Below are 24,857 nucleotides of genomic sequence, written 5' to 3'. Positions count from 1 at the left end.
AGGTCAGCCTTAATGGCCTGTTAGTTGTTTTAGAACATATTACAAACCCGCCTTCAATTTTTATTTTAAAAGCATTTAAACTTTAAAGGTTTCTCTTTTATCACCCAGGGTCTTTGCAGGAAACGCTTCTTTTTTAAATTTAACATGACCCACAGTTTTAATCAATGGCATTACTTTTTATTTAATTAAAACAATATAATCAAAAGTAAATCTGTATTAATTTATGAACATATTCTGTTGAAGAACTTACATTTAGAAGTTAGACATTTTCTTTAGTTAGACTCCTGAACCAATATTGTTACTTCATACATACATATTTTTTATCATCCATGTTCAAAAAGGAGTGAATTAGAATGACACTTCTTAGTTTCATATCATCAGACAAGATTTTATCAAATAAACTGATAAATAGAGCAATTACAAACTGCAGTTTTCACATTTTCATGTATGAAAATTGAAAAAAAAAACAAGTTTGTATTTCAATTTTACATTCATTTTAGTTATTGATTTCCCCCTAACCCTAAACATTACCACTATATTCCTAATCTTAACTGTAAGTATATTCACATCATACCACTAAATTCCACAATGCCTTATGGTCCTCAGAAAGTTGGTAAATATACTAAAAAAGGTCCTAAGTATAGAATAGAATAGAAAATCCCTTTATTGTCCCTCAATGGGGAAATGTGGGTGTTTACAGCAGCAAAAAGATTATAGAAAAAAATGGTCACACAAGTGTGGAAGGGTATAAGAAGTGTATAAGAAAAATAAAAAAGTGTATAAGAATAACATAATAGTGAAGAGTAAAAAAAAACAAAAACAAATACTGTACTGTACTGTAAAGTGTTTTAACAATACTGTGCACAGTTTACAGTAATGTGAGTGTAGATTGATTTAAATGATCTGTCATTAGCTGGATCCTTTGTAATGACATTGAAAAAAAAAAAAAAAAAAACCTAACAAAAAAACAGTACTGACTTAGAAAAAGTCACAATTTTGATCTAACTGTTTCCAGTAATTCTTTGAACATGTTCATGCTCCAAATCCAGCAGTGTGACCAAACTCTTTACAACACGCTTTACAGTAATTTGAAATAATATCCTTTATGTCACCTGTTATGTTTAGGGAAGTGTTACTGTTTTGAATATGTTTCACTTTTAAATTGTTGCTTCCCTATTAATAAAATCATTAAACCTCATTTTGTATTTAGGGATCATGTTAACTCTGTCTGATAAAATTTTATAAAAGAGAAACATTTAATATAGTAGTATTTTTCACAGGTAACCAGCTGTGATGTTTCTCTTTTTTTAAAGTTAAAGTGTTAGAGGACTGGCTCTGCCAAGCCCTGATGGAAAAACCAGGAAGAAAGGAGGGCAGATCAACTGCTGCTCCCTGCAGGAATGCGCCGCTGTTCGCCAAGGAGAAAGTTATGGCTTTAATATGGCAGACAAAGGTCCTTTTTTAACTTCGTGCATAATTTTCTACCTCTCGATCGGAGCCGCGATCTTTCAGATCCTCGAAGAGCCAAACTGGGAAGCGGCCAGAGACAGATTTATCCAGCAGAAGGAAAACCTGCTGAGGACTAACCGGGTCACAAAGGAAACCTTAGAGGAGATACTGAAGGTTTGACAACACTTTTTTAATAAAGAGAAAAAAAATACTTTTATAACTTGTAATTAATCTGAAAAAACAAACAAACATTGAAATTAATTTTTGATTATTAAATAAGTGTGAATTCTCTGCTTTCCATCACGTCTGTGTCGTGTTTTTTTCTTTTCTTTTTTTTTCTTTTTTCTTTTTTTTTTAATGGATGTAACCAGACTCGACAAACTACTTAGTTATTTACAAACATATCAGTTTATTTGCTTATTCTGTAGTTAGTTGGTAAAGCAGCACGAAACTACATGTCTAAAAGTTTCCACCACAAGGTGTGTTCACCTGTAGGGAAGACGGTACGAGTTTAGGCTTTACTTCATAGCTAATGCCAGATTTATGGTTGATATTATGTTTATTGCTCTTTTTTTGTATGTTGATGATTCAATTCAATGGCGTAAAAACACAACAATAGTCCCGTGAGCAACATTATCTGGGTGGGCCCCATATGAAGTAGGCTACAACACTCAACAACAGAATTCCAAATACTCAAATATATCGTTCTTTTAGGATCTCTATTGCGGTTTGAAACATATTACATGAGTGTTTTCTTTTTTACCAACCGTATAATGAAATATACACAGTTATTAACATAGTAATTAAAAGTAGCACTGTCTGTTTTGCTATTGGTGTCGTGCTTAAACTGCTCACCATCATGTTGAAATCTTCCATCTGTTGGGGTATGAATACTCAGTCAGTTAGTTTAATGCCATGTGCGTTTAAAGGGTTACACCGTTTTTTTGAATAAATTGGGCCCTTGATTTTACGTTATTACATCATGTTCTACTCACCCATATTAGTTTTGTGTCATTTGGAGCTGTTCTGAAGATATTCCATTAATTTATATCCAAGTAACGTCTTCCTATGGGCAAACAAGTTGAAGGCACAACTTAAACTGTTCATAATTTATTCGTTATGGTACAGCATTCATAACATGTAGGCGAATCACTGTCCCCCAGACATCTGCGGTTATATTTTTTTATATTTATATCTTTTAAAAACAAAGCGGAGTGTGTATGACGTCATCAGCGCGCCGGACTGGAGTTGTGATAGGCACCCCGGGCCACAGGCGGCTACGCTCTACCCCTTCCATTCATTCGGCGAGCTAATCTGAATCGTTCAATTCCATTTCGAGAGCGAGATCATCTGTGGTAGTAGCACTAGACATCTTCCAGGCATGTGAGTAAAACTAGCAGCAGTTCAGCGGACAGGATGAATGAACGGTAGCCGGCAGGCGCAGATGACGTCATACACACTACGCTTTGTTTTTAAAAGATAGTGATTCGCCTACATGTTATGAATGCTGGCGTACCATAGAGAATAAATTATGAACAGTTTAGTTTTTGCCTTCAAGTCGTTTGCCCATACGAAGACATTATTTGGATATAACAAAACCGAATATCTTCAGAACAGCTCCAAAAGACACAAAACTCATATGGGTGAGTAGAACATGATGTAATAACGTTAAATCAAGGGCCCAATGTAAAATAATAAACGGCATTCCCCTTTAAGAGGAATTTTTCGCACCATTACATCTGTAATTGAGAAGGGGTCCTATCAGGTGTCATTAAAGGTCCCCTAAGAAGCTGGGGGCCCGTAACAACTGCTTACCGATATTTACGCCAATGATTTAATTTCATTTGTTAATCTCACAGATAGCGTCTGAGGCTGCAGGCCAAGGTGTGGCAATCACTGGAAACAACCGCCACAACACATGGGACTGGGGCAATTCTGTCATCTTTGCTGCCACCATCGTCACCACTATAGGTATTTATTACACCCATATGTTCCTACTGCTGTGTAACTAAGCTACTTTAACCATTTGGGTTAATAGAAATGCATTTATTTACCTGATTCTAAGAATATAATCTCTTTTGTAGGTTAGTTATTTTAGTTTGAATATAATTTAGCTGCAACTGATTATATAAGTCTATTTTTTAAAGGGCGGTTCTAGAAGGGGTTCTTCAGCCAGGGGCCCCTGTACTGAAAGCCTACCTGTAATAACTGTATAATGCTTTTGATTTGAGGAAGTGAGTTAGAGGATTTGTCAATCAAATTAGATGGTTTACATATAAAATATGAAACAAAAAGGCCTGTACAAAAGACTGTTAATTATTCGTTTTCAGCCCTCTAGTTTAGGTTTTCCTTATCAGTGTTTTAGATGTAGTATTTTATTTCAGCCACTAGGTGGCTCCACGTTCATATATGTTACATCTTGTATATGGATCTGAGCATTGAGTGGTGCGGCTCTCAAGGCTGACTTCGTTTACTTCCTTCTATTGTGTGCGTCCAATGAACGTAAGTAATATTGTTGTTGGTTTAGTTCGGTTTCATAAATGCCTGAGAGCTGTATTGTACTGTGTTCTGTCGAATATTATGGTTGTTTAGTGCTGTTTACATGTATTATTGAGAGCTAAAGGTTAGCTGTTAGCATTAAGCTGTTGAGCTAGTTTAATTGATGCAGCTGTTACTGTTTCCGGTTGAAACGCAGGGTTTATTATTATTATTGTTTACATTTTCATAGTCAGATATTAGCCAGTTATTAGTCTATAGTAATGTTTAAAGACGTTTATTCATTTCTGGATATTTGGTTTATTTGTGAAATGATTTACAGACAGATTCTCATAATTTTTCTTTGTTCATCTTTGTAGAAAACCACACACACACAGATACACACTCATGTGAGCCCATCACACGTGCCTTTATATGTATGGCTGAACCTCATGAGCTAATTAAAAGGAAGTAAAGCTCAATTCTGGACTTGGACATTCCTTTCTTTCACTAACTCACCTGGACATATATATCAGCTGTTCTAACCCGACACCCTGGAGTGATTGTTTATCCATACCCAACATAACCGAATCAGCCTCAATCTTCAACACAATTTTGGTCCTTCGAGCCGGATAAAGCAACCACTACAGTCAATATGTCAAGGTCATATGAAAGAAATGTGAGAGATGTAAACCGCCCGCAAAGATCAAGGCAGATACCATCATATCTCCAGGATTATGAGGTCAGCCATACACCAAGGCACCACATTACTGAAGAGGAGCAGCCATCTTCATCTGAAGTGCTCAGATATCTTAAAAGCATGAGAGAGGAAAGCGACCAACTACGCAGAGAGGTCCAGCGTCTTACAGATATAATCCAACAATCTCCTGGACAGGCATCAAAACCTCAGTCACAATCCAAGAGCAGGGAAGAGGACATATCTACTACACCAGCACCTACAAGTAAGCCGACGCCATCTAGTGGCCACATAAGCCCACGTCAGGCAGTAAGTGCCCCATCGGTGATTAATGATGTTCCTCCAACTCCACAAAGCCACCGACGTGACCACATTGAGGACCTTGACCGCTGTTTGCAGGAAGTGGGATTAATCAGCAAAGATGACACTTCCTCTGCAACATCTCGAAGCTCATCTCCCTTCTCCCAAGTCAAGCCTATGGATTATGATGTTGATGATCGTCTGGAACCAGAGTCGTCACATCAAAGAGAGTGTAAATCACACCGTAAAGCTTGTGATAAATCATGTGATCGCAAAGGACCTCATTTTAAAGCAGCATCCAACTCTGATGTCAAGTATTATCCCAACAATGAGGATGAATATGATCGCTATAATGAGCCCTATCACCATGATGACAGATCTCACCATTATTATGGTGTCTCTCCATTCAAGTCAAGTCACCCAGACCACAGTGACGAATATGGCCCAATGAGGCCCAACCGACCAAATAGCCCAAGCGCTCGCCATGATAGCCGCTACTCTGGAAGAGAGAGGGGACGATCTTCTGACTATAGGGATCGCCATGATGATTACCAGGCATCACGCTATGACTGTGACAGAGAGAGAGGTCGGGGAGACAGATATCCATCTGACCGCCAACATTCCCCCCACCTAGATCCTTCCTTTGGTAAATCCTCAGCGCTAGAGTACTACCATGGTCCCAAACCAACTATCCCTTACTTCAAATCCGAGGATCCTCGTGAGTTTGCCAGATTGAAACTAGCCCTCGACAACTTACTCCCATATGATGCTCCAGAGCATTTTAAGTTTCAAATACTCACCGATCATCTCAAATGTGAAGAGGCGCTACTTATAGCCGACTCATACAGTAACAGTCCACTCCCATTTACAGACACTATAAGAGCGCTCACTGAGATGTATGGTCAACCACAGCAGCTGGCGCTGAAGAGGATTTCTGATTTAATGGATGGACCTAATATCCGACCTGGGGACATTAAAGCATTTAAATCTTTTGCCCTTCAAGTTCGAGCCTTAGTAGGAATGCTGCAGCAACTTGGAAACCAAGGATGGACAGAACTGAGATGTGCATCACATGTCTCTCGTCTCCTAGTGAAGTTGCCACATGACCTAAGAGCACACTTTCATAGATTTGTGAACCCTGTTCATACTCCAGTTCCAACCCTGCTTGATCTGGCTGACTGGCTTGAGTACGAAGTACGAGTTCAAGTTAGTGGAGATCAATACAGCAGTACCTCCAATAGAGAGAGACAAGTCCCACCCAAGAGCCGACGTCCTGACTACAAGTCACAAAGATCTACAGCGATTCTACTTGGCAGTCAGTCTCCTCAGTCAAAGATGAAATCAGATAGGACTCCAGCTGTGAGAGAGCTCTCTCAGGACAAGCCAAAGAAATACTGTCCCTTCTGCGATACAGAGCTTCATTATTTGAACCAGTGCAGCAACTTCAAAATCCTGTCAGTAGAGCAGAGGACAGAGTGGATTAAAGCAAACAGACGATGCTGGCGTTGCGGACGGGAACATCAGGCTGCCAGGTGCAATCTCAAAGCCAAGTGCAAACAATGTGATAGGAAGCATCTGGATATCCTGCACGAGGTTAATGCCAGCCAACTGAGCACAGCGCCCGTCGAATCTCAACCACCTCAGCCGAGCACATGCCTAGTGAGTTCTGTTTCAGAGACACTGTACGTTGATCGGCCAGCCAGAAACAATCAAGTGTTACTCAAGTTGTGCCGTGTCATACTCCAGAGCGGTCCAAAGGTACTGGAGACCTATGCAATACTGGATGACGGATCAGAGCGCACAATACTCCTACATGATGCAGCTCTTAGCCTGGGTCTTCAAGGGAAGCCTGAAGACCTCACACTTCGTACCGTCCGGCAAGAAGTCTGCACCATTAACGGTGCTACTGTCTCCTTCTCAGTTGCTCCTGCTTCACAGCCTAGTAAGTCATACCAGGTCAACAAAGCTTTCACAGCCAAACAGCTAAATTTATCCTGCCATACTTACCCAGTTGAAGTTCTGAAGGAAAAGTATCGCCATCTCAGAGACGTTCCACTGCCATCCATTAAAGGTGCCCAGCCATTGCTGCTGATAGGGTCAGATTACCCACATCTAGTTACGCCAGTGGAACCAGTACGTCTCGGTCCACCAGGTGGGCCTGCAGCAGTTCGTACCAGACTAGGATGGACTTTACAAGGCCCCACAAGTCTGTTATGCCATCAACTGTCTTCACAACAGTGCCTCTTCACTAAGTGCAATCCACTGGAAGCAGAGCTTCTAAGTCATGTGGAAAAGTTGTGGCAGTTAGATACGCTGCCATACAGGAGTGAACGGTTGATTACCAGGTCAAGAGAAGATTTGGAGGCAGTTCGCATACTAGAAGATAAGACCACCAGAGTAATGGTTGATGGTGTGAACAGGTATGCTACGCCATTGTTATGGAAACAGGACTTCCCACCTCTCCATGCACCTAAAGAAGCTGTCTTACCACAGCTGCGTGGGACAGAGAAACGGCTGGTGAAAGACCCGGAGAAAGCTACCATTTACTCCAGAGAAATCCACAAGCTCATTGATGCTGGTTACGTCAAACCTATAACCCCAACCAAGGCAAAGGAGAGCAACTATTCATGGTTTATTCCACACCACATTGTTCAACACAATGGGAAGTACAGAATAGTCTTCAACTGTTCCTTCATCTTTAATGAGCAGAGCATCAATAATCACCTTCTTCCTGGGCCCACACTTGGAGCCAGTCTTCTGGGAGTACTCCTTAGGTTCCGAGAGCACCCCGTGGCTATCAGCAGTGATGTGAAGGGAATGTTTCATCAGGTGCGCCTGCTGGATGAGGATAAACCCTTCCTTCGTTTCCTGTGGAGAGATGTTAAGGTGGACCAGGAACCTACTATCTATGAGTGGCAAGTGCTCCCTTTTGGTACAACGTGTAGTCCATGTTGTGCCACCTTTGCACTACAAAGTCATGTCCAAAAACACACTGCACCAGAAGAGGATGCCCGTCAATCAGTAGAACGTTGTTTCTATGTTGATAACTGTCTGCAGAGTCTTCAGTCAGAGAACCAGGCCAAGCAGCTGGTGAATCGACTGCACACAGTACTCAGGGAAGGTGGATTTGAGCTCAGAGAATGGGCCAGCAATGTTCCTGCTGTCATCAGACACCTACCCAAAGAATCAAGGTCAGAGAGCAGCACACTTTGGTTCACACAACAAACAGCTAACCCTCAAGAACGCACTCTTGGATTGTTGTGGCAGTGTAAGTCAGACACGCTCTGCTATAAGCAGCACAACCATGACTGTCTTGAACCAACTATGCGTAACATCTATCGTCTTCTTGCCCAACAATACGATCCTCTGGGATACATTATTCCATATACGACCAGAGCTAAGATCATTGTACAGCGTCTTTGGGACAAGAAGAGAGGTTGGGATGATCCTAATCTCCCTGAAGATCTGCTCCAAGCTTGGAAGTCATGGGAAGAAGAGCTTCCCCAGTTGTCCCAGATCTCCTTACCCAGATGCTACACTGACCACAACACAGATCGTAGTACCATCAGTCAGACCATCCATGTGTTTTGTGACGCATCTGAACGTGCTTATGGATCAGTGGCGTACCTGCGTAGTGATAATGGGGATGGAAAGGTACAAGTTGCATTCGTGGCTGCCAGATCCAGAGTCGCTCCAAAGAAGCAGCTATCGATACCTCGACTCGAGTTATGTGGTGCTTTAACTGGAGCACAGTTAGCTTCAGTGCTGCTGAAAGAACTCACCATCAAGATCAAAAATGTGATGTACTGGACTGATTCCACCACAGTACTCAACTGGCTCAAATCCAATTCCTGCAGATATAAAGTGTTTGTAGGTACAAGGGTTGCAGAGATACAGGAATTATCAGATATCAAATCCTGGCGCTACATCGATTCTGCTTCCAACCCAGCAGACGATATCACCAGAGGGAAAACCTTAGCCCAACTGACTGAAAAAAGTCGTTGGAATCAAGGACCATCCTTCCTCCTGCAAGCATCTGACCAGTGGCCTGAATCATCAACTGACCACCTTATTGAGGAAATGGAGGAATTGAGGAACCCAGTATTCTGTGGTTTAACTAACTCCCCACAACTAACTCTTCCTGACATTCAGCAGTTTAACACCTTTCAAGAGCTCCTAGAAGCAACTGCAAGAGTACTCAATGGAGTGGCCAGTGACAAGTCTCCCACTGCTGATGACTATCACAAGGCTGAGTTAGCTCTTTTCAGACAGGCTCAGGTTGAAAGCTTTCCAGAAGAGATGATGTTACTCAAATCGGGAAAGGCTCTTCCATCTACCAGTAGAGTGCTCACACTCGCCCCTGAATATGATCAGACCTTAGATCTAATTCGTGTTGGAGGTAGGCTCCGCCGATGTGAAAGCCTAGGCCCAGATGCGCGCCATCCCATTTTACTCTCGTCCTCTCACCCTGTTTCCAAACTCCTGATCCAACATTATGACAAACAGCTAAACCACCCTGGAGCAGAGCGTGTTTTTGCTGAGCTGCGAAGAAAATACTGGCTACTTAGAGGGAGAGAAGCCATCAGGAAGCACCAGCATAGCTGTGTGGACTGCAGGAAATGGCGAGGCAGCCCTCAAGTCCCAAGGATGGCAGATCTTCCACCCTCCAGTTTGAGGCTTTACAAACCGCCTTTCTATTCCACCGGGGTGGACTGTTTTGGTCCAATGATGATAAAGGTGGGACGTCGCAACGAAAAGAGGTGGGGCATCCTGTATAAGTGCCTTACCACCCGAGCTGTCCATCTAGACCTCCTCCCAAATATGGACACCGATTCCTTCCTAATGTCACTCAGACGTTTTATATCTCGAAGAGGAAAGCCTCATGAGATCCTTTCAGACCAAGGAACTAATTTCAAAGGTGGAGATAAAGAACTTAAAGAAGCCTTCAGTACCCTGGAACAAGCAGTGAAGGACCAACTTGCTGCTCAACAGATTCATTTCCGCTTTAATCCCCCAAATGCTCCGCATTTTGGTGGGTCCTGGGAGCGAGAGGTTAGATCAGTGAAGAACGCTCTCCGGATCGCTCTTGGAGTTCAGTCAGTGCCAGAGGAGGTGTTGAGAACAGTCCTTATTGAAATAGAGGGTATTCTCAACTCCAGGCCCTTGGGCTATGTTTCATCTGATCTGGCTGATCCCGATCCAGTCACGCCCAACTGTTTGTTGATGGGGCGGCCGGACTCCTCCCTTCCACAAGTGGTCTATCCCAAGTCTGAACTTTTAAGTCGAAAAAGGTGGCGACATTCTCAGGTTTTAACAGATCACTTCTGGAAACATTACATCCGCCACTTTCTTCCGACATTACAAGCCAGACAGAAATGGCAAACAGAAAAGGATGACATCACTGTAGGCACTATAGTGCTGATTGTTGACCAACAGACACCAAGAGCCCTCTGGCAAGTAGGAACAGTGACAAGTGTCATACCCGGAGCAGACGGACGCGTGAGGACAGCTGTGGTTCAAGTTAAAGGCAGGACCTACACTCGGCCAGTTGTTCGCCTCATAAAGCTGCCTGCTCTACCTCCAGATGATTAAGAAACCTACTGGTCAAATTTGAGTGTCAAATTTGGGGGCGGCTGTACAAAAGACTGTTAATTATTCGTTTTCAGCCCTCTAGTTTAGGTTTTCCTTATCAGTGTTTTAGATGTAGTATTTTATTTCAGCCACTAGGTGGCTCCACGTTCATATATGTTACATCTTGTATATGGATCTGAGCATTGAGTGGTGCGGCTCTCAAGGCTGACTTCGTTTACTTCCTTCTATTGTGTGCGTCCAATGAACGTAAGTAATATTGTTGTTGGTTTAGTTCGGTTTCATAAATGCCTGAGAGCTGTATTGTACTGTGTTCTGTCGAATATTATGGTTGTTTAGTGCTGTTTACATGTATGATTGAGAGCTAAAGGTTAGCTGTTAGCATTAAGCTGTTGAGCTAGTTTAATTGATGCAGCTGTTACTGTTTCCGGTTGAAACGCAGGGTTTATTATTATTATTGTTTACATTTTCATAGTCAGATATTAGCCAGTTATTAGTCTATAGTAATGTTTAAAGACGTTTATTCATTTCTGGATATTTGGTTTATTTGTGAAATGATTTACAGACAGATTCTCATAATTTTTCTTTGTTCATCTTTGTAGAAAACCACACACACACAGATACACACTCATGTGAGCCCATCACACGTGCCTTTATATGTATGGCTGAACCTCATGAGCTAATTAAAAGGAAGTAAAGCTCAATTCTGGACTTGGACATTCCTTTCTTTCACTAACTCACCTGGACATATATATCAGCTGTTCTAACCCGACACCCTGGAGTGATTGTTTATCCATACCCAACATAACCGAATCAGCCTCAATCTTCAACACAAGGCCACTATCTTATTTTTGACTGCATATATACAAATTTCTTCAATAGAAAGTCTGATTTACCTGCTTAAACTACGAGCAAATACGCTTATTTATGAAATGTACAATTTTTGTTCAAATCAATTTCTTCTGATGATTACGTGCTGGGGGCACAATGGGTAGTACTCCTGGTTGAGGGTTCAATTCACGGCCTGGGGTCTTTCTACGTGGAGTTTGCATGTTATCCCTGAGCAGTTGTGGGTTCTCTCTGGGTACTCCGGCTTCCTCCCACAGTCCAAAAAAAACATGACTGTTAGGTTATTTGGCTTCTCTAAATTCTCCTTAGGTGTGAGTGTGTGTGTGAATGGTTGTTTGACCTGTTTGTCTCTGTGTTGCCCTGCGATGGACTGGTGACCTATCCAGTGTGTACCCTGCGTCTCACCCGTAGAAAGCTGGAGATAGACATCAGCACCCCTTGTGACCCCACTTGGGATAAAGCATGTCAGAAAATGGATGGATGGATTTCGTGCTGACAGATAAGACTGTAACTGATTCATCCCTTTGACCAATTTAACGCTTTCCCCGTACAGTCCATTTAAAAACAATTTACAAAATGCAGTCAGGTTTAAGCCTGGGTCAGCCTGTAGCCTTGGCTCTGAATGACGTTTTTTTTGTGTGTGAGTGGGCGTGTATTTCTTACGTTTTCCATAAAATACAGCACATCATGGAGACCAATGCCTGCACTACATGAATACAAATGCTTTTTTAGGGTTAGGTGTAAAGTTTAGTACTAAGGTGTAAATTCAGTTAAGGTTGGGATTAGGGTTAGTTATGAAGGGTTCCAGTTAGGTTTTAGAAATGAATGGAATTCAATGTATTCCTCACAAGTCAGTACAGAGAAATCTGATTTAATGTGTGAATTATTATTATATTCTATTCCCTCATGAAAAAACAAAAACCACACTTGCCCCACCCTGGCTCCCTTGCATATTTGAACTAGAACTGCGAGTGATGATGCTAAATTTGTAATTTGTAACTTCATCTACTGAACATCTCCAGCTACAAACTTTAATAACTTTAATATATCTGGTTTCTACCTTATCTGTACGTTCATAAACAGTTTGTAAACTATACTGAAGGTATCCTCTCTGCTCTGCTTTATTCTTTTTTTTTTTTCTTAAGGTTATGGTAATGTTGCTCCCAAGACAGAAGGTGGTCGCGTGTTCTGCATCCTGTATGGCTTGTGCGGGATCCCTCTCTGCCTGGTGTGGATAAGTACACTGGGCTCCTTCTTTGGAGACCGGGCCAAACGGCTGTCTGGGATTCTCATAAAAAAGGGTGTTTCAGTGGTAAGGCATGCAGCTGATTCTCAGTGGGATTTGATTCTAGACTTTGACTAGACCATATATCTGCGTAAATTCACTTTGATCTAAAAATTCCATTACAGCTCCCGATCCTTACATTTAAACCATGTCCTTATCTTTTGTGAAATTGTTTATATAGTATATAGTTTTTAGAGAAAAGAGGAAGTAAAGTGAAATCCTTTTGTGCACAAACATGACAAAGCTGAATATAAAACGTTGTAACTATATTTTTTCTGTACTGTCTTTAACAGAAAAAAGTCCAGCTGACATGTACGGCCATATTCCTCCTATGGGGTTTGCTGGTGCATTTGGTTATCCCTCCAATTGTTTTCATGTTTATGGAAGAATGGAGCTATCTGGAAGGGATCTATTTCTCTTTCATCACACTCACAACCGTTGGTTTTGGAGATTATGTGGCAGGTGAGACTTTTGGTATGAATGTGAAATTTGAAAAGAATTGGACTTCTAACAGCTCATTGCCTCATTTCAGGTGTAAATCCTGATATCGAGTATCCCAAACTCTACAGAGTCTTAGCAGAGGTATGGATGTACATGGGACTGGCATGGCTGTCCTTGTTCTTCAGCTGGAATGTCCACATGGTTGTGGAAGCTCATAAAGTGTTCAAGAAGAAACGGATGCACAGGAACAGGAACAGAATTTTGTACGAGCAGGAACCAGACTCTGAAGAGGAGAAGCAACGTCAAGAAGTGAAGCGGACTGTTGTCGACATCTTCGACTTTCTCTCAGAGAAGGACGAGGACTACAGCACAGTGATCAAAGAGATTGGAATCAAAGAAAAGAGGAAAAAAATCCCGGAAAACATAATCATAAACCGCTCCAAGAGTTGCAGTGACATCTTGGGCAATAGCATTCGGACCTTGGACCACTCGCCGCGGCACAAGCGGCACATCAGTTTAAGTGATGTGTTTGCGAATGCCATGGTGGACCAAAAAGAACAGGAGGAAGAGAACCTTACAAGGCAGGGAAATATCAAAGAGCCCACATCAGAAGTATGGGAGAAAATAAACCACAAGGAGGACAACAAAGATGGTTCCTCTGAGTTTGTAAATGATGGGATCACCTTCACGGCACCTGACAGAAATGTTGCAGAAGAGGAGAATGTGCAGCATCCTGAGGGTGGGGAGACCCGATTTACAATATCTAAGGTAGCAGAAATCGATCTGGAATTAGAACTTGATGAAAAAGGATGAAAGATTCTTCAAAAAAACAGGACATTTTTAGTCGTATTTGTCTTTGTCGTCACAAACCCATCATGAAATCAGCATCACTAGTTTCTCAACATTTATTAATCACCTTCATAATTAGGCCCGAGTAGCGAAGCGCTGCGAGAGCCGATTGTATCTGTTAGGTTTCTTATTATTATTTTAACTTGTCCTTTAATTTTGCTTGGTCCTGGTGTGGGGAAATATTTGAGACTTTTTTCCAACTTTGTTCACTTCGTGGCCCAATTAAGTCTTTGTTAAAGTAGACATGTTTTTTTTTTTATTTGGTTTACTTTGGTAGATCTCAGGACAGTAAATTCCCACAGAATAAAGATAGCTGATTTTGTTCTAACCTTACAATTATTTTAACTGTAACGACAAATGAAATCTGTTATATAAGCACAACTCAGATATAATCAGTTGTTTTTTATAATTGAAAACATTTTTTTTTTTTTTTTACAAAATAACAGTTTAGGCCCTGATATAACCAAAATGTTTCAAATTCCTGTCAGTAAATACTATTGGAAACAATGTAAAAGATTCCTGGGTCTGTCTGTATCGGTAGAACATTTTTGGAGTGTGCTACAGGGCAGTTTGGCCTTAATTAAATCAGCTTTTTAACAAATAATACTCTCACGACTTGACAAATAGCGACAGTGTAAACCTACACTACATGAAGATTGCTATAAAGCACAGCATGTGAACATTTCATTTGTGGAAAAAAAAAATTTCAAACAATAGCAGTGTTACAGTAAGACTTGTATTTTAACCAGTCTCAGCTGTAGAACCACAGGTCCAGGTAAACCTGGATCCAAACTCCAGAAAATTGTAGTTTATAATTTTATGAGTGAGAATTAAGTCAGTAAAAAACAAATACTGATACAGAAAAACACTGAAACAAAGATGAAGCCTAATGATCACTGCCCAAATGCATTTTCCTATTACTGAAGCATAATTAGATTGCTGTTTTTTTTTTTGGTTTTGTTTTTTGCATGGAAAAGAAAAAAAAAATGCATTCAACACTCCAAACAAAGTAGAAACCTGGATGTTTATATAAGAACCTGTACAATTCTTGGAGAAAATCCACAATGAATACAAAGTTGTCTTTTTCTTGCTTTTAGACCTCATTGGCATTGCTTGTTGTGTGAAAGAAGAAAAAAAACAATTTAAAAATTATTAAAAGTCTGAAATTATCGAATTTTGTCTCTGTTGGGTGCATAAAAAACGTCTCAGCATAACTGTATTAATAACTGACTTGCACAATTTTAGGACTAATACAGTGCCACCAAAAACATGTTTTAAACTGTGTCAAGCTGTTCTGTAGGTGTAAATACCAGGAAAAACAAGCTGCGATGTTATTCGATCCTCCTGAAACTGTTTCCTTGTTACATCAGGGAACTGCCTTACTGGTATAATATTTGAATGTGTTAATAGTTTATTTTAAATCACAATACAGGGCTTTGTGAAAAGCTGTGCCAATGAGCAGCTTTCCCTCGTAGGGAGCGGCGACAGTTGAGCCCATCAGCTCATGGCCGTTGTCTCCATACTCCAGGGTCACCACTGGCTTATCTGAGAGGATGTTCTTGACTTTGATGATCTGCAGGAAAGGTTTATATTTAATAGCAGTTAAACTAAGGTTGAATATAAAAACAAGCAAACAATAGTAGGTAAACTAATAAGAGTTGAATATAAAATCAAGCAAACAATAGTAGTAAAAATATAAAAAGACCTCAGAGCCAGGTGGATCTTTAAGATCAAAGTTGGACAACTTAGTGGCATCTGGATGGCAGCCCAGCCAGACGTCCCCTGTCATGTGATCTACCTCGATGTTATCACAAAGTGTTCCAACCGGGACAGACTGTGCAGAAGAAACACACACAAGGTACACCAGATACGATCAGTATGAGCTCTGCAAAAACTCATATCACAGCATTTCAAGCTATTGTTTTCAATTTGAAAAGCAACAAATAGGAAACAAAAAAAAAAAGTTGCATGTTTTTTTTTTCTTTTTTTAGATAAAAATCAAGAAAGATTGTTCAAGTTACCGATCTCTGGTGCAAACTGAAAACTAAAATACCAGAAGCGGTTAGAAACGCTCTGTTGAAAAGCAGAAGTATCCAGATCCCTACCAACAACAGAAAACATTTACCTTAACAAAGACCAACTGTTCTCCGTCCAGTCGCTCAAAAACATCCACAGCATGGTCCAGCATATTGGAAACATAAATATACCTGTTGGGGGAAAAAGAAAATGGATCTGTCAAATTATTTCAGCATTAACGGCTGTAAAGTTATTTAAACATACACAAAAAATGTTTTAAATAAGTTTGGTTTAAAAGGTCATACTTTTAATAAAAACATAGTATTATAGAATCGTTATTCTAATTGTTGGAGGCCATTATAAATGCAAACTAGACTTCCTTAACCTCAGTGTAGGTAAAGTCACAGGCTGATGATCAATGCCAGCCTGCAAAGCTCCATTTGATTCATAGGTATGGAGCACTGACCAGGAACTGAAAGTGCAATACTGTTCAGTTAAATGACATTCCTTTCAGTAGGAGAAATAATTTTTTTTTTTTTTTAAGTAATTAGCTGAGGTGCAATTTTAAAGGAAAGTGTGTACATAGGTGCTGAATAGGGTGAAAGGAGGCTGAAAATAACCGTTTGTCTGGAGATATATTTATCCCATTTGCAGACTGCATGCTACCAGCTGCCTCCCTCACTTCACCAGGACTGTAGTACACAACGTTACACAAGGGAAGACCCAGGACGAAGATCAGCAGCTGAATTGCACCATTATCAGTATAACGATCGTTTGTGGCGTAGAAATGCTCTGGTCCAACGGCAACAATGTCATTCACACTGAAACAAAGACAAGCAGAAAAAAAGATTGATATTTGAAAATATAGCTCTTGGTAAACCAGGATTTACTGAAGAAAGCATAAATACCTGTGCAGTAAAGGGTGTGTAACAGTTTTTAAGTGCACAAGTTCGTCTTCCTCAATGAAACGAAAGATCTCTACCTGGCTTTTGCGCTGAGGGTGATTGACAACAAACAGATATACAGAGTCATCTGTAAAGAAAAGGTTTTCCTTCATTATTCCGTGTGATGAAGAGCATTTTTGTTGCTAAAACTACAGCTTAAATTTTTTTTTCTCTTATTTTCAAGATATAAGTTTAGCTTGATCTGTCAGATCAGTTTGAGACAATTTTAAATTTTTTAAATTTTCCAATAATCCTCAATTCACCAGGTCAGGCTGTAGCCCTTATATCCTTTTCTTCATTGATATCCACAAACAACGCATTTTATATCCATGAACTTAACAATGGTATATACATTTATTTATTCCTTTTTTGCAGGTAGAAACTTTTAAAAATTATTGGAATGTTTTTTCATTTAGATGCTATCAGGCAATTACATTACACAGCAAAATCAAATGTGTTACATTTCCAGTTTTTTTATATATATATGTTGAAAGTACAGTGGTAAAACAAAACTTGTTTAGTCTACTTCAACCAAACTGGGTGTAAAGAAAGGAGTTCGGAGGAGGAAGAAGGATGCTTCGTATTGTAATTCACTTAGCATAGGAGCCTTCTGCCATTTCTATCTGCTGCATAGGAGGTATGCTGTTGCCTACAATTTTTTGCACGACAGGATGTCTAGGCACAGCCTACCTCATACAGTTGAACAAAAACACATTTTTTCTTAACGTGCTTTCTATGGGATACATCTTCATATGTTGAGGGTTTATAATGAAGAGCTTCAGCTGTTAACTATATTTGTGTGACTTTTGTTTTAGTACTTCTTTTCCAGAAGGCCTTAGTCCTAATTTAAGTTATAGAGGACAATCTTTTATTTCTGGGTGGATCATCTAAATAAGTGGTCATCCTAATTGTCAATCATTCTGGTGATATGTTTACGTAAGGCCATCCTACGTGCTCGTTCAGTCAGCTATCTTTTACTGCGCATGCTTTCAGGCATATACGTGTGGTGAGCTACGGTTTGAGACAGTCATTGAGTCCACTATATAGTCCCCGCTCTATATAGTGATTGAGGGAAGAGAACAGCAACTTTTAAGCAGAGCGTGCATGAGGAGTGTGGTTGGAAAATTTAGATTTCTCTTATTTCATATTTAAAAAAAAATTAATCCCTGAATTTTGGAACTGTAACTATACAGTCGTAAGTCTACATTATTACTGCTGCTTACCTTTACCAAGGCTACACTTTAAAAAAATGTCTTGAGAGCTGTACTGAATGAATTATTTTTTTTTGTATACACTTGTGTGGGCATAATGACAAATAAAGTCTGTCTAAGTCTAAACTTTATATATATTTATTTATCCTATTTAGTCACTATAAAAGCTTCCACTCAGTCTTTTTCCAATGCAAGGCAACACATGTTAGGTTTCTGTTTTCTTCGATATTTTTCTTTTGAGTATTCAGTTTTGCTTTTCTCCTCGTTTCTTAGTTTTTATGGTTTAATTCTTAGTTTATTGTGTTCTTTGGTTTTTTCTCAGTTACTGTCCTAGTCTTGGTTCTGTTATATTTTCTTTTTAGTGTTCAGTTTTGCTTTGCTCCTTGTTTTCTAGTGTTAGTGGTTTTATTTTTATTTTGCTGTGTTCTCTAGTTTATTCCTAGTTACTGTTTCAGTCTTGGTTCTGTTATGTTTCTTTTGAGTGTTTAGTTTTACTTTTCTTAATGTTTTATAGTCTTAGTGGTTTAATTATTATTTTGTTGTATTTTCTAGTTATCGTCAGTCTTCCAGGTTTTTCATTTGTTGCCCTCTGCTGCGCTCTTGTGTTCTCCTTTTTCCCTAGCTGATGTTTTGTTTCTTCTTCTGTGCTCACCTGTTTCCTATCTGCTCATTAGCCCTCTCTTTGTCTCTGTCTCCTTTAAAAGCTCTTTCTGTTCACTTCCTCTTTGCTGGGTCCTTGTCTAACCTCATCAGTCTTCCTCCTACTTGTCTCCTAGGTTTTTGGTAACGTTTGACTTATGTTTTCATGTTGTTTTTTTAGATCTTTGAATTTTTGGACTCCTGGTTTCTCATTTGTTTTTTGGACTTTGCTTCAGTACTCATCATTAAATCTACTAAAAATTCACCTCTGCCTGCCTGCCTCTGCTTTTGGGTCCTCAATCCACAAACAAATCCTGACAACACAATTCCCTTGCATGAGTGTGTTTGTAGACCAGACATAGCTTCTTCCGAAAACAAGCCCGATTCTTTCTCAAGGATTATTCCTAACACGTTTCTGTTTAACCAAAGTATCTGTGATTTGTTTTGACGCTGACTATTTTCCATTATTGTATAGTACCATTGTAAGTAAAGGGAATGCACTCTGCCCAGGCAGAATAGGGCTGAATATGTGTATTATATTATAAGTGCTGGCAAAGTGAAATCCATCGATCTCAGTTTATTTAACTGGGGTGAACGATTGAATACTTTTTTCACTCTACAGGAGAAATGGGCTCGTGCATATGCTCTTGCACGCGGATTTGGAGAAGGAAGGGTCTTTTAAAAAATTCAAGAAATTCCTACACAATACCTTTAAAATTAATTATATATTTATTCCTATTCTGTAATGACGTCCTGAAGGCTGAAGGTCATCCGGATTCAGCACATCGGTCAGGAGTTCCTTTCCTCCTGACATTACTGTTTTTAGTAAAAGGTGAAGGAATGGGAGCTACAAATGCTCATTTCAGAAGGAGGGATTGTTTCTAACCTGCTTTTCCCCCTCTATACTTTCGCTGAAGTTTTACAGTGCCACTCACTTGACGTCTCATAGGTATTACAATGCATATTAAGGCACACCTGCACATCTTTCAGCTGCTAAGACTTTTTCTGAATCACCTTTGGACTCTACTTCTGAAGGTTTTGTGTTTTTTCAACTAATACAAAATAACATTTAGCTTTTTGAGGAAATATGTATTCTTACTCAGACACATGCCTCGGTTACAAGTCATCATCTCTTCCACTACCGGCACAGCACCAGCTTTCAGTGCTTCAACAAGGCTATGCTAGGTTAAGCTTGCTGCCACCCAGTGGCGTCTCCAGAAACGTTTCATCGGGGTGGCCAGATGGGGCCACAAAAATCTGAGGTTGGCACACTGAAACTTAAAGCCATAATTTCAGGGTTTTAATCTATTGTGGTAAACCCAGGACTGCCAACGTTTCACCAAACCTTGAGTGAGATTTTCAGAGAATTAAACTGAAACAAAGTGGCAAAACGTGGAATTTTTTAAAGCGCAGTAAATGTTACTAAATAAAAATAATTGATCCGTAGTTATGAGGAACATTTTCACACAATATACATTATTTTCTATATTCTGGTGACTTTTAGAGAACTGAACTAAAAGTATGGGCCCTATTAAAATACTTGCATCAACTGTAAACTAACAATTTCACAACTGTATTTATAAATAATTCTATGCAGCTCAAGTAAAATAAACAATGCGAAACAAATTAGTTATTACTGGATTACTGGCACTAATACAGGAACCGTGCAAAATATACTGTGTATGAATATTTGGAAATAGGCTAAGGATTAAAAATCGTAACTTATATTATTACATTTTTACAATTGACAATTCAGACCTTCTAGGAGGCTGAAGATTCTATAAAAACTCACCATGACACAAGACAGCATTTCTGTGGATGTTTAATTTTGGTAGATGTGAAGTTTTTAAACATATTTAATGGACCTAAATACATCCCTCTGGTTCCTCCTCTATGAATCCTGGATAACTGAGTTGTTCTGCACATCCTATCTGAATGTGGTTGGTCTTTTCTTGAGTGGCTGATCTTTTGACAAATACAATGCAATGGTTCTTTTCTGTTGTGGATCTCCTATGGGTTTGTGAGGCATATCTGAAAGCTTTAAGAAGTTAGTTTAGTTTATTGTTGGTTTAATTAGTCCTAAAATCCAACGGGAGATTATTCAACTAGACTGAGCAATAATTATTTTACTTGTGAGCAAAACATGGACTAAATCTGGGACTAAATCATGAGGCTAAATTAGAGGAAACAAGGATTAAAGCTTGATAAAAAAAAAACAGGTCTAGATGAAGAGAAAACAAACCATTTGATCTGATCCTACACTCAGTTTCCACATTGATTATTTAAGCCAGCTGCTGTATAGTTTATTCATATTTACTCAAGTACATTGCTTCATTACTTTACAAAGTGAATGATCTTAGTCCAATAAGATAAGATTCAAGTGGCATAGTAATAAATGCTAGAAAATTCCGGTCTTTTTTCAATATCTGGCTTAGGTCCAGCAGTGAATAGGTGGGCTGGTGCTAAAATACAGACTCCATACGAAACCTGGCCAATCCCTGTATGTGAGCACTAAGGTTGTTATGAAAATGTGGACTGGATTTTTATCAGCATGGTATTTTTATATATAAATAACTGGAATGGAGTTGAGTTTTAATGTCCGTCATCTTTTTGCGTGGAAAAATGGAGATAAGGAGTGAGCGCGTGAGAAGACACTGAGATGTGTGAGTCTCAACCCAATGGGTGAGAGTTGACAGCCTTGTAAACCTGCCTGTAGAAATCATAAAGACTTAAGTAAGCACCTACTCATATCTTGGTTTATTGTGTGATCTTTAATATTACGTCGCTTGCTGTGCATAATGGGAAGAAATGCTACTACAATTTCCACTGGCCAGTGGGGTTGCCAGTGGGATGTCCAGAGCATTGCACAGGATGGCCGTGGACACCCCTGGCCATCCCCTGGTGACGCCACTGCTACCACCTTACCTCATTGTGACCACACTTTCAATCCACCTTGATATTTAGCATTGCCATTCAGGGTCAGTTGGCAGCACTTTGGTAGGTTTCTCAAAAAAAATTTTTTACAACAGGGTATAAAAAAAACATTTTAACTATAATATTTATTTTAATTAGGAAAAAAAAGAACTTAAACATGTGCACTAAATTCCTCTCTAAATATATTATCTGCATGCACATCATGAAAAGTGCTCAATCATCACATCAGAGTCTGTGTTATGGCAGCATCTACAGCCCCATGATAAGTGCTCTGGTCATTCTTTTGATTTAAATGTATCACTTTAAATCTGCTTACCATATTATTTTTTTATTATTATTTTTACTTATAATTTGGCATTGGTTGGCTATTTGGGAGCACCCAAATGGTTGACTCATTTTGCCAGGTTTTTCTTGTAAAGTTTATTTTGAACTAATACTTTTCTTTTGAGTTGCCAGTTCCTGTGAGGCTGCCATGTGGGCCAGGCCAGTGAAGCAAGAGTCCTTGCTGCAAAGAATCTCAGTGGCACTGAGACGTAATTGGACTCTTCCATTTATTTTAGAAGAGTTGTTGGAAAGTTTATGTTTTTATTTTATTTTATTTTATTAGGTTTTTGTAGCAATTAAAGTTTGAGAGTTTAGCTACTTAAATAGTTTTCTCTCAATTTGCTGATTTTGTATTGTACAGATTAGTTTTTTTTTTTTTTTATTTAGGTAAATCTATATAAATGTTTCCTCTTGTGTCAAAACGGCCTAATCAGCCAGTGTTCCCCTTCTGTGTTTCTTTGTTAGGACAATTAATACTACAATTTCTTGTATTAAGTTTTTTTTTTTTTTTTTTTACCTCATTTTCATTTTTGGGCCCAGATTTATGTTTAGATTCCATCAATTTGTTGTAAATAAATCTGGTTTCCAGTTTTTCCTCAAACTTCCCTGTGCTTTTATGATTATTTTTGGCTCGGTCCTTCACATTCTGATAATGACTGCAAGTAAAGTTCTTCCTGGAACTAATATTCAACACTGTCTGAGAAGGGAGTCAAGTTAAACAGTAACACAAAACTTACGCATCGACTGACATTAATCTGTCGTATGCCTCTGTCAGTTTATTCTCTCTTCGGTGTTAAGAAAAATTAACCAGACACATCAAAGCAAGTGTAGGATACTGACGAATCACACCACAAATTAACAAATAAGTCTATAAAAATGCAGGAGGAATGTGATTTTTCACCTTGTTAGCTCATAGTTTATTACATATTGGCTAATACTTCAGTCATTATTAAAAAGGGAGTAAATGAACATGACTTTGCTACCCATTAAACCCACTTTTATTTTAGCAAAAAAAAAAAAAACTCAAATTTATAATTCATATTCAAGAAATTCTGCTCTATTTATGCATCATTATATTATAAACACTAGCTTTTAAGGGTTATTGATGCTACACCAATAACATAGTGTGTAGTAGCTTAATGTGATTGGTTTAATTGCATTTAAAAGCAACCAAATTAGGTATTTGTTGGCCATTATTACATGATTATTTACTACAGCTATGAAAGGAACCACCTATGCTGATTATGCACCAGTTTAAATGAAAGATTTAAGGAAAGAAATGATTTATGTAATGCTTGAAGTTGGGGTGTGTTTTACCTGCTGCATCTGTGTACACGCTAATGCCATGTGGATTGAAAGAGCTGAGGTCGAATTCTCCTTTGATTTGCAACTCTACTGGGGTCGGATTTGGGTGCAGCAGGTCCAAAACGTACAATTTTCCCGATTCATTGGAGAAGAATGGCAGATCGAGGTAATCGTGCAGCCCCTATGTAGAAAAAAGTGAATGTGAGAGATCTTTAAAGACAACCTTTGTGCTTTTAGAATGCATTTTCACAGGAAGTTACTAAAAATTTTCTTTTTCATTTAGTATGGGTATCTTTATTTATTGTGCTATACGCCCACCCCAGCAGGAGTAAACTCAGTGTGTGTGAAATCTGACCAATAAACTAGATTTCTAGTAATTAAAACAAAACATACTGTGCTTAGAAAGGCAAGTCCATGTCGGAGTATAGTGATGTCCTCTGCTCCATACTCTGAAAACAGGTTTAACATTGAAAGTCTATTATTTGTTCTTTAAGACTATCTTGCTGACAGTTGACCTACTTAATTGGACTTCAGACTTTCTTGTGGCTTTACCATGTTACAAAGAATTTTATTTAAGTTTTTTTTTTTTAAAGAAAACAAATCTTTTACATTATAATAATAAAATCAGGAGAAATTTCTGTATGTCAAATAGCCTACATACCTATATAAGGTAAATAATGGCACCGGAGGGGTTTTATAGGCATTTCTCTGGAGGCGAGGCTGATCCTGCTGCAAAATAAACAAAAAAAATAAAACATAAAACAAAACAAAGCGCACATACACACGACTTATTAAACTAATATCAGCTTCAAATGTTATATTTTAAGTTGAATTTAAAGGAAAAGTATTCACACTTCAAATGTTAGACCGTTCAAGCAACAGCTATCAGTTTTAAGGATAGTGTCTTGTCAGTCCTATTCGTGCCTTTTCAACATTAGTTGGTAAAACTTGAAGTTACCTACTTTATTTTATGAAACCCGTATCCAAAGAACGCAGCCAAAGCCGCAACAGCAGCTGCAAGCAGAGCTTTCTTTAGGGCAGCCATGACTGAATCCCTGAGTGCGTTTACACGCCTTAACCAAAGAGGGCGCCAAAGTGTATTTATTCGACAGGGAAAAAAATGTTTATTTTTTATATAACAAACCAATAGTGCACAAAGTCTCGTTGAGGTACAGACATTTCAACGTCGGTAGAGAACAAAAATAGACAGAAACATGCAGAGATGGCAAAAGTACTCACTTTCCGTACTTGAGTAAAAGTACAGATACTTGTGTTAAAAAATACTCTGGTAAAAGTGGAAGTACTGATTAAACTTCTTTACTCAAGTAAAAGTAACAAAGTACAGGCTTGTAAATTTACTTAAAGTATAAAAGTAAAAGTAGAAACCACTTTTTTTCATGCCGTTGCCTACATTTTAAATGGATGTCTGCCAATAGGACTAGATCTCCGTTGTGTTCATTTTCAATCATCTCGTCGTCCATGCTACTATGCTAACGCCACCGCCACCAAGCTGCAATGATTTGCCGCCAATGAATACCGCCGAATCTGTC

At 39.1% G+C, this 24,857-nt stretch overlaps 2 protein-coding genes across 2 annotated transcripts; one reads left to right on the top strand and one right to left on the bottom strand.

Moving 5' to 3' along the window:
- The first annotated feature begins 1,346 nt into the window (after positions 1-1,346).
- Positions 1,347-17,056, top strand: LOC119772839 (potassium channel subfamily K member 5-like). Its single transcript, XM_038269510.1, has 5 exons — positions 1,347-1,623; positions 3,309-3,420; positions 12,505-12,671; positions 12,938-13,106; positions 13,177-17,056. The coding sequence occupies exons 1-5, from the start codon at positions 1,441-1,443 to the stop codon at positions 13,896-13,898; spliced, it is 1,353 nt and encodes a 450-aa protein (XP_038125438.1). The 5' UTR covers positions 1,347-1,440; the 3' UTR covers positions 13,899-17,056.
- Positions 14,652-24,404, bottom strand: LOC119772840 (serum paraoxonase/arylesterase 2-like). Its single transcript, XM_038269511.1, has 9 exons — positions 24,270-24,404; positions 23,969-24,036; positions 23,701-23,756; positions 23,320-23,488; positions 16,859-16,982; positions 16,571-16,771; positions 16,060-16,141; positions 15,640-15,768; positions 14,652-15,507 (listed from the first exon to the last, which is right to left on the bottom strand). Exons 1-9 carry the CDS (start codon positions 24,350-24,352, stop codon positions 15,346-15,348), a joined length of 1,074 nt encoding a protein of 357 aa, XP_038125439.1. The 5' UTR covers positions 24,353-24,404; the 3' UTR covers positions 14,652-15,345.
- Positions 24,405-24,857: the final 453 nt, after the last annotated feature.

This window comes from Cyprinodon tularosa, unplaced genomic scaffold, assembly GCF_016077235.1.
Source record: "Cyprinodon tularosa strain WSP-4 unplaced genomic scaffold, ASM1607723v1 ctg73, whole genome shotgun sequence".
NCBI lineage: Eukaryota > Metazoa > Chordata > Actinopteri > Cyprinodontiformes > Cyprinodontidae > Cyprinodon > Cyprinodon tularosa.
This window is presented reverse-complemented; position numbering and strand designations above follow the sequence as displayed.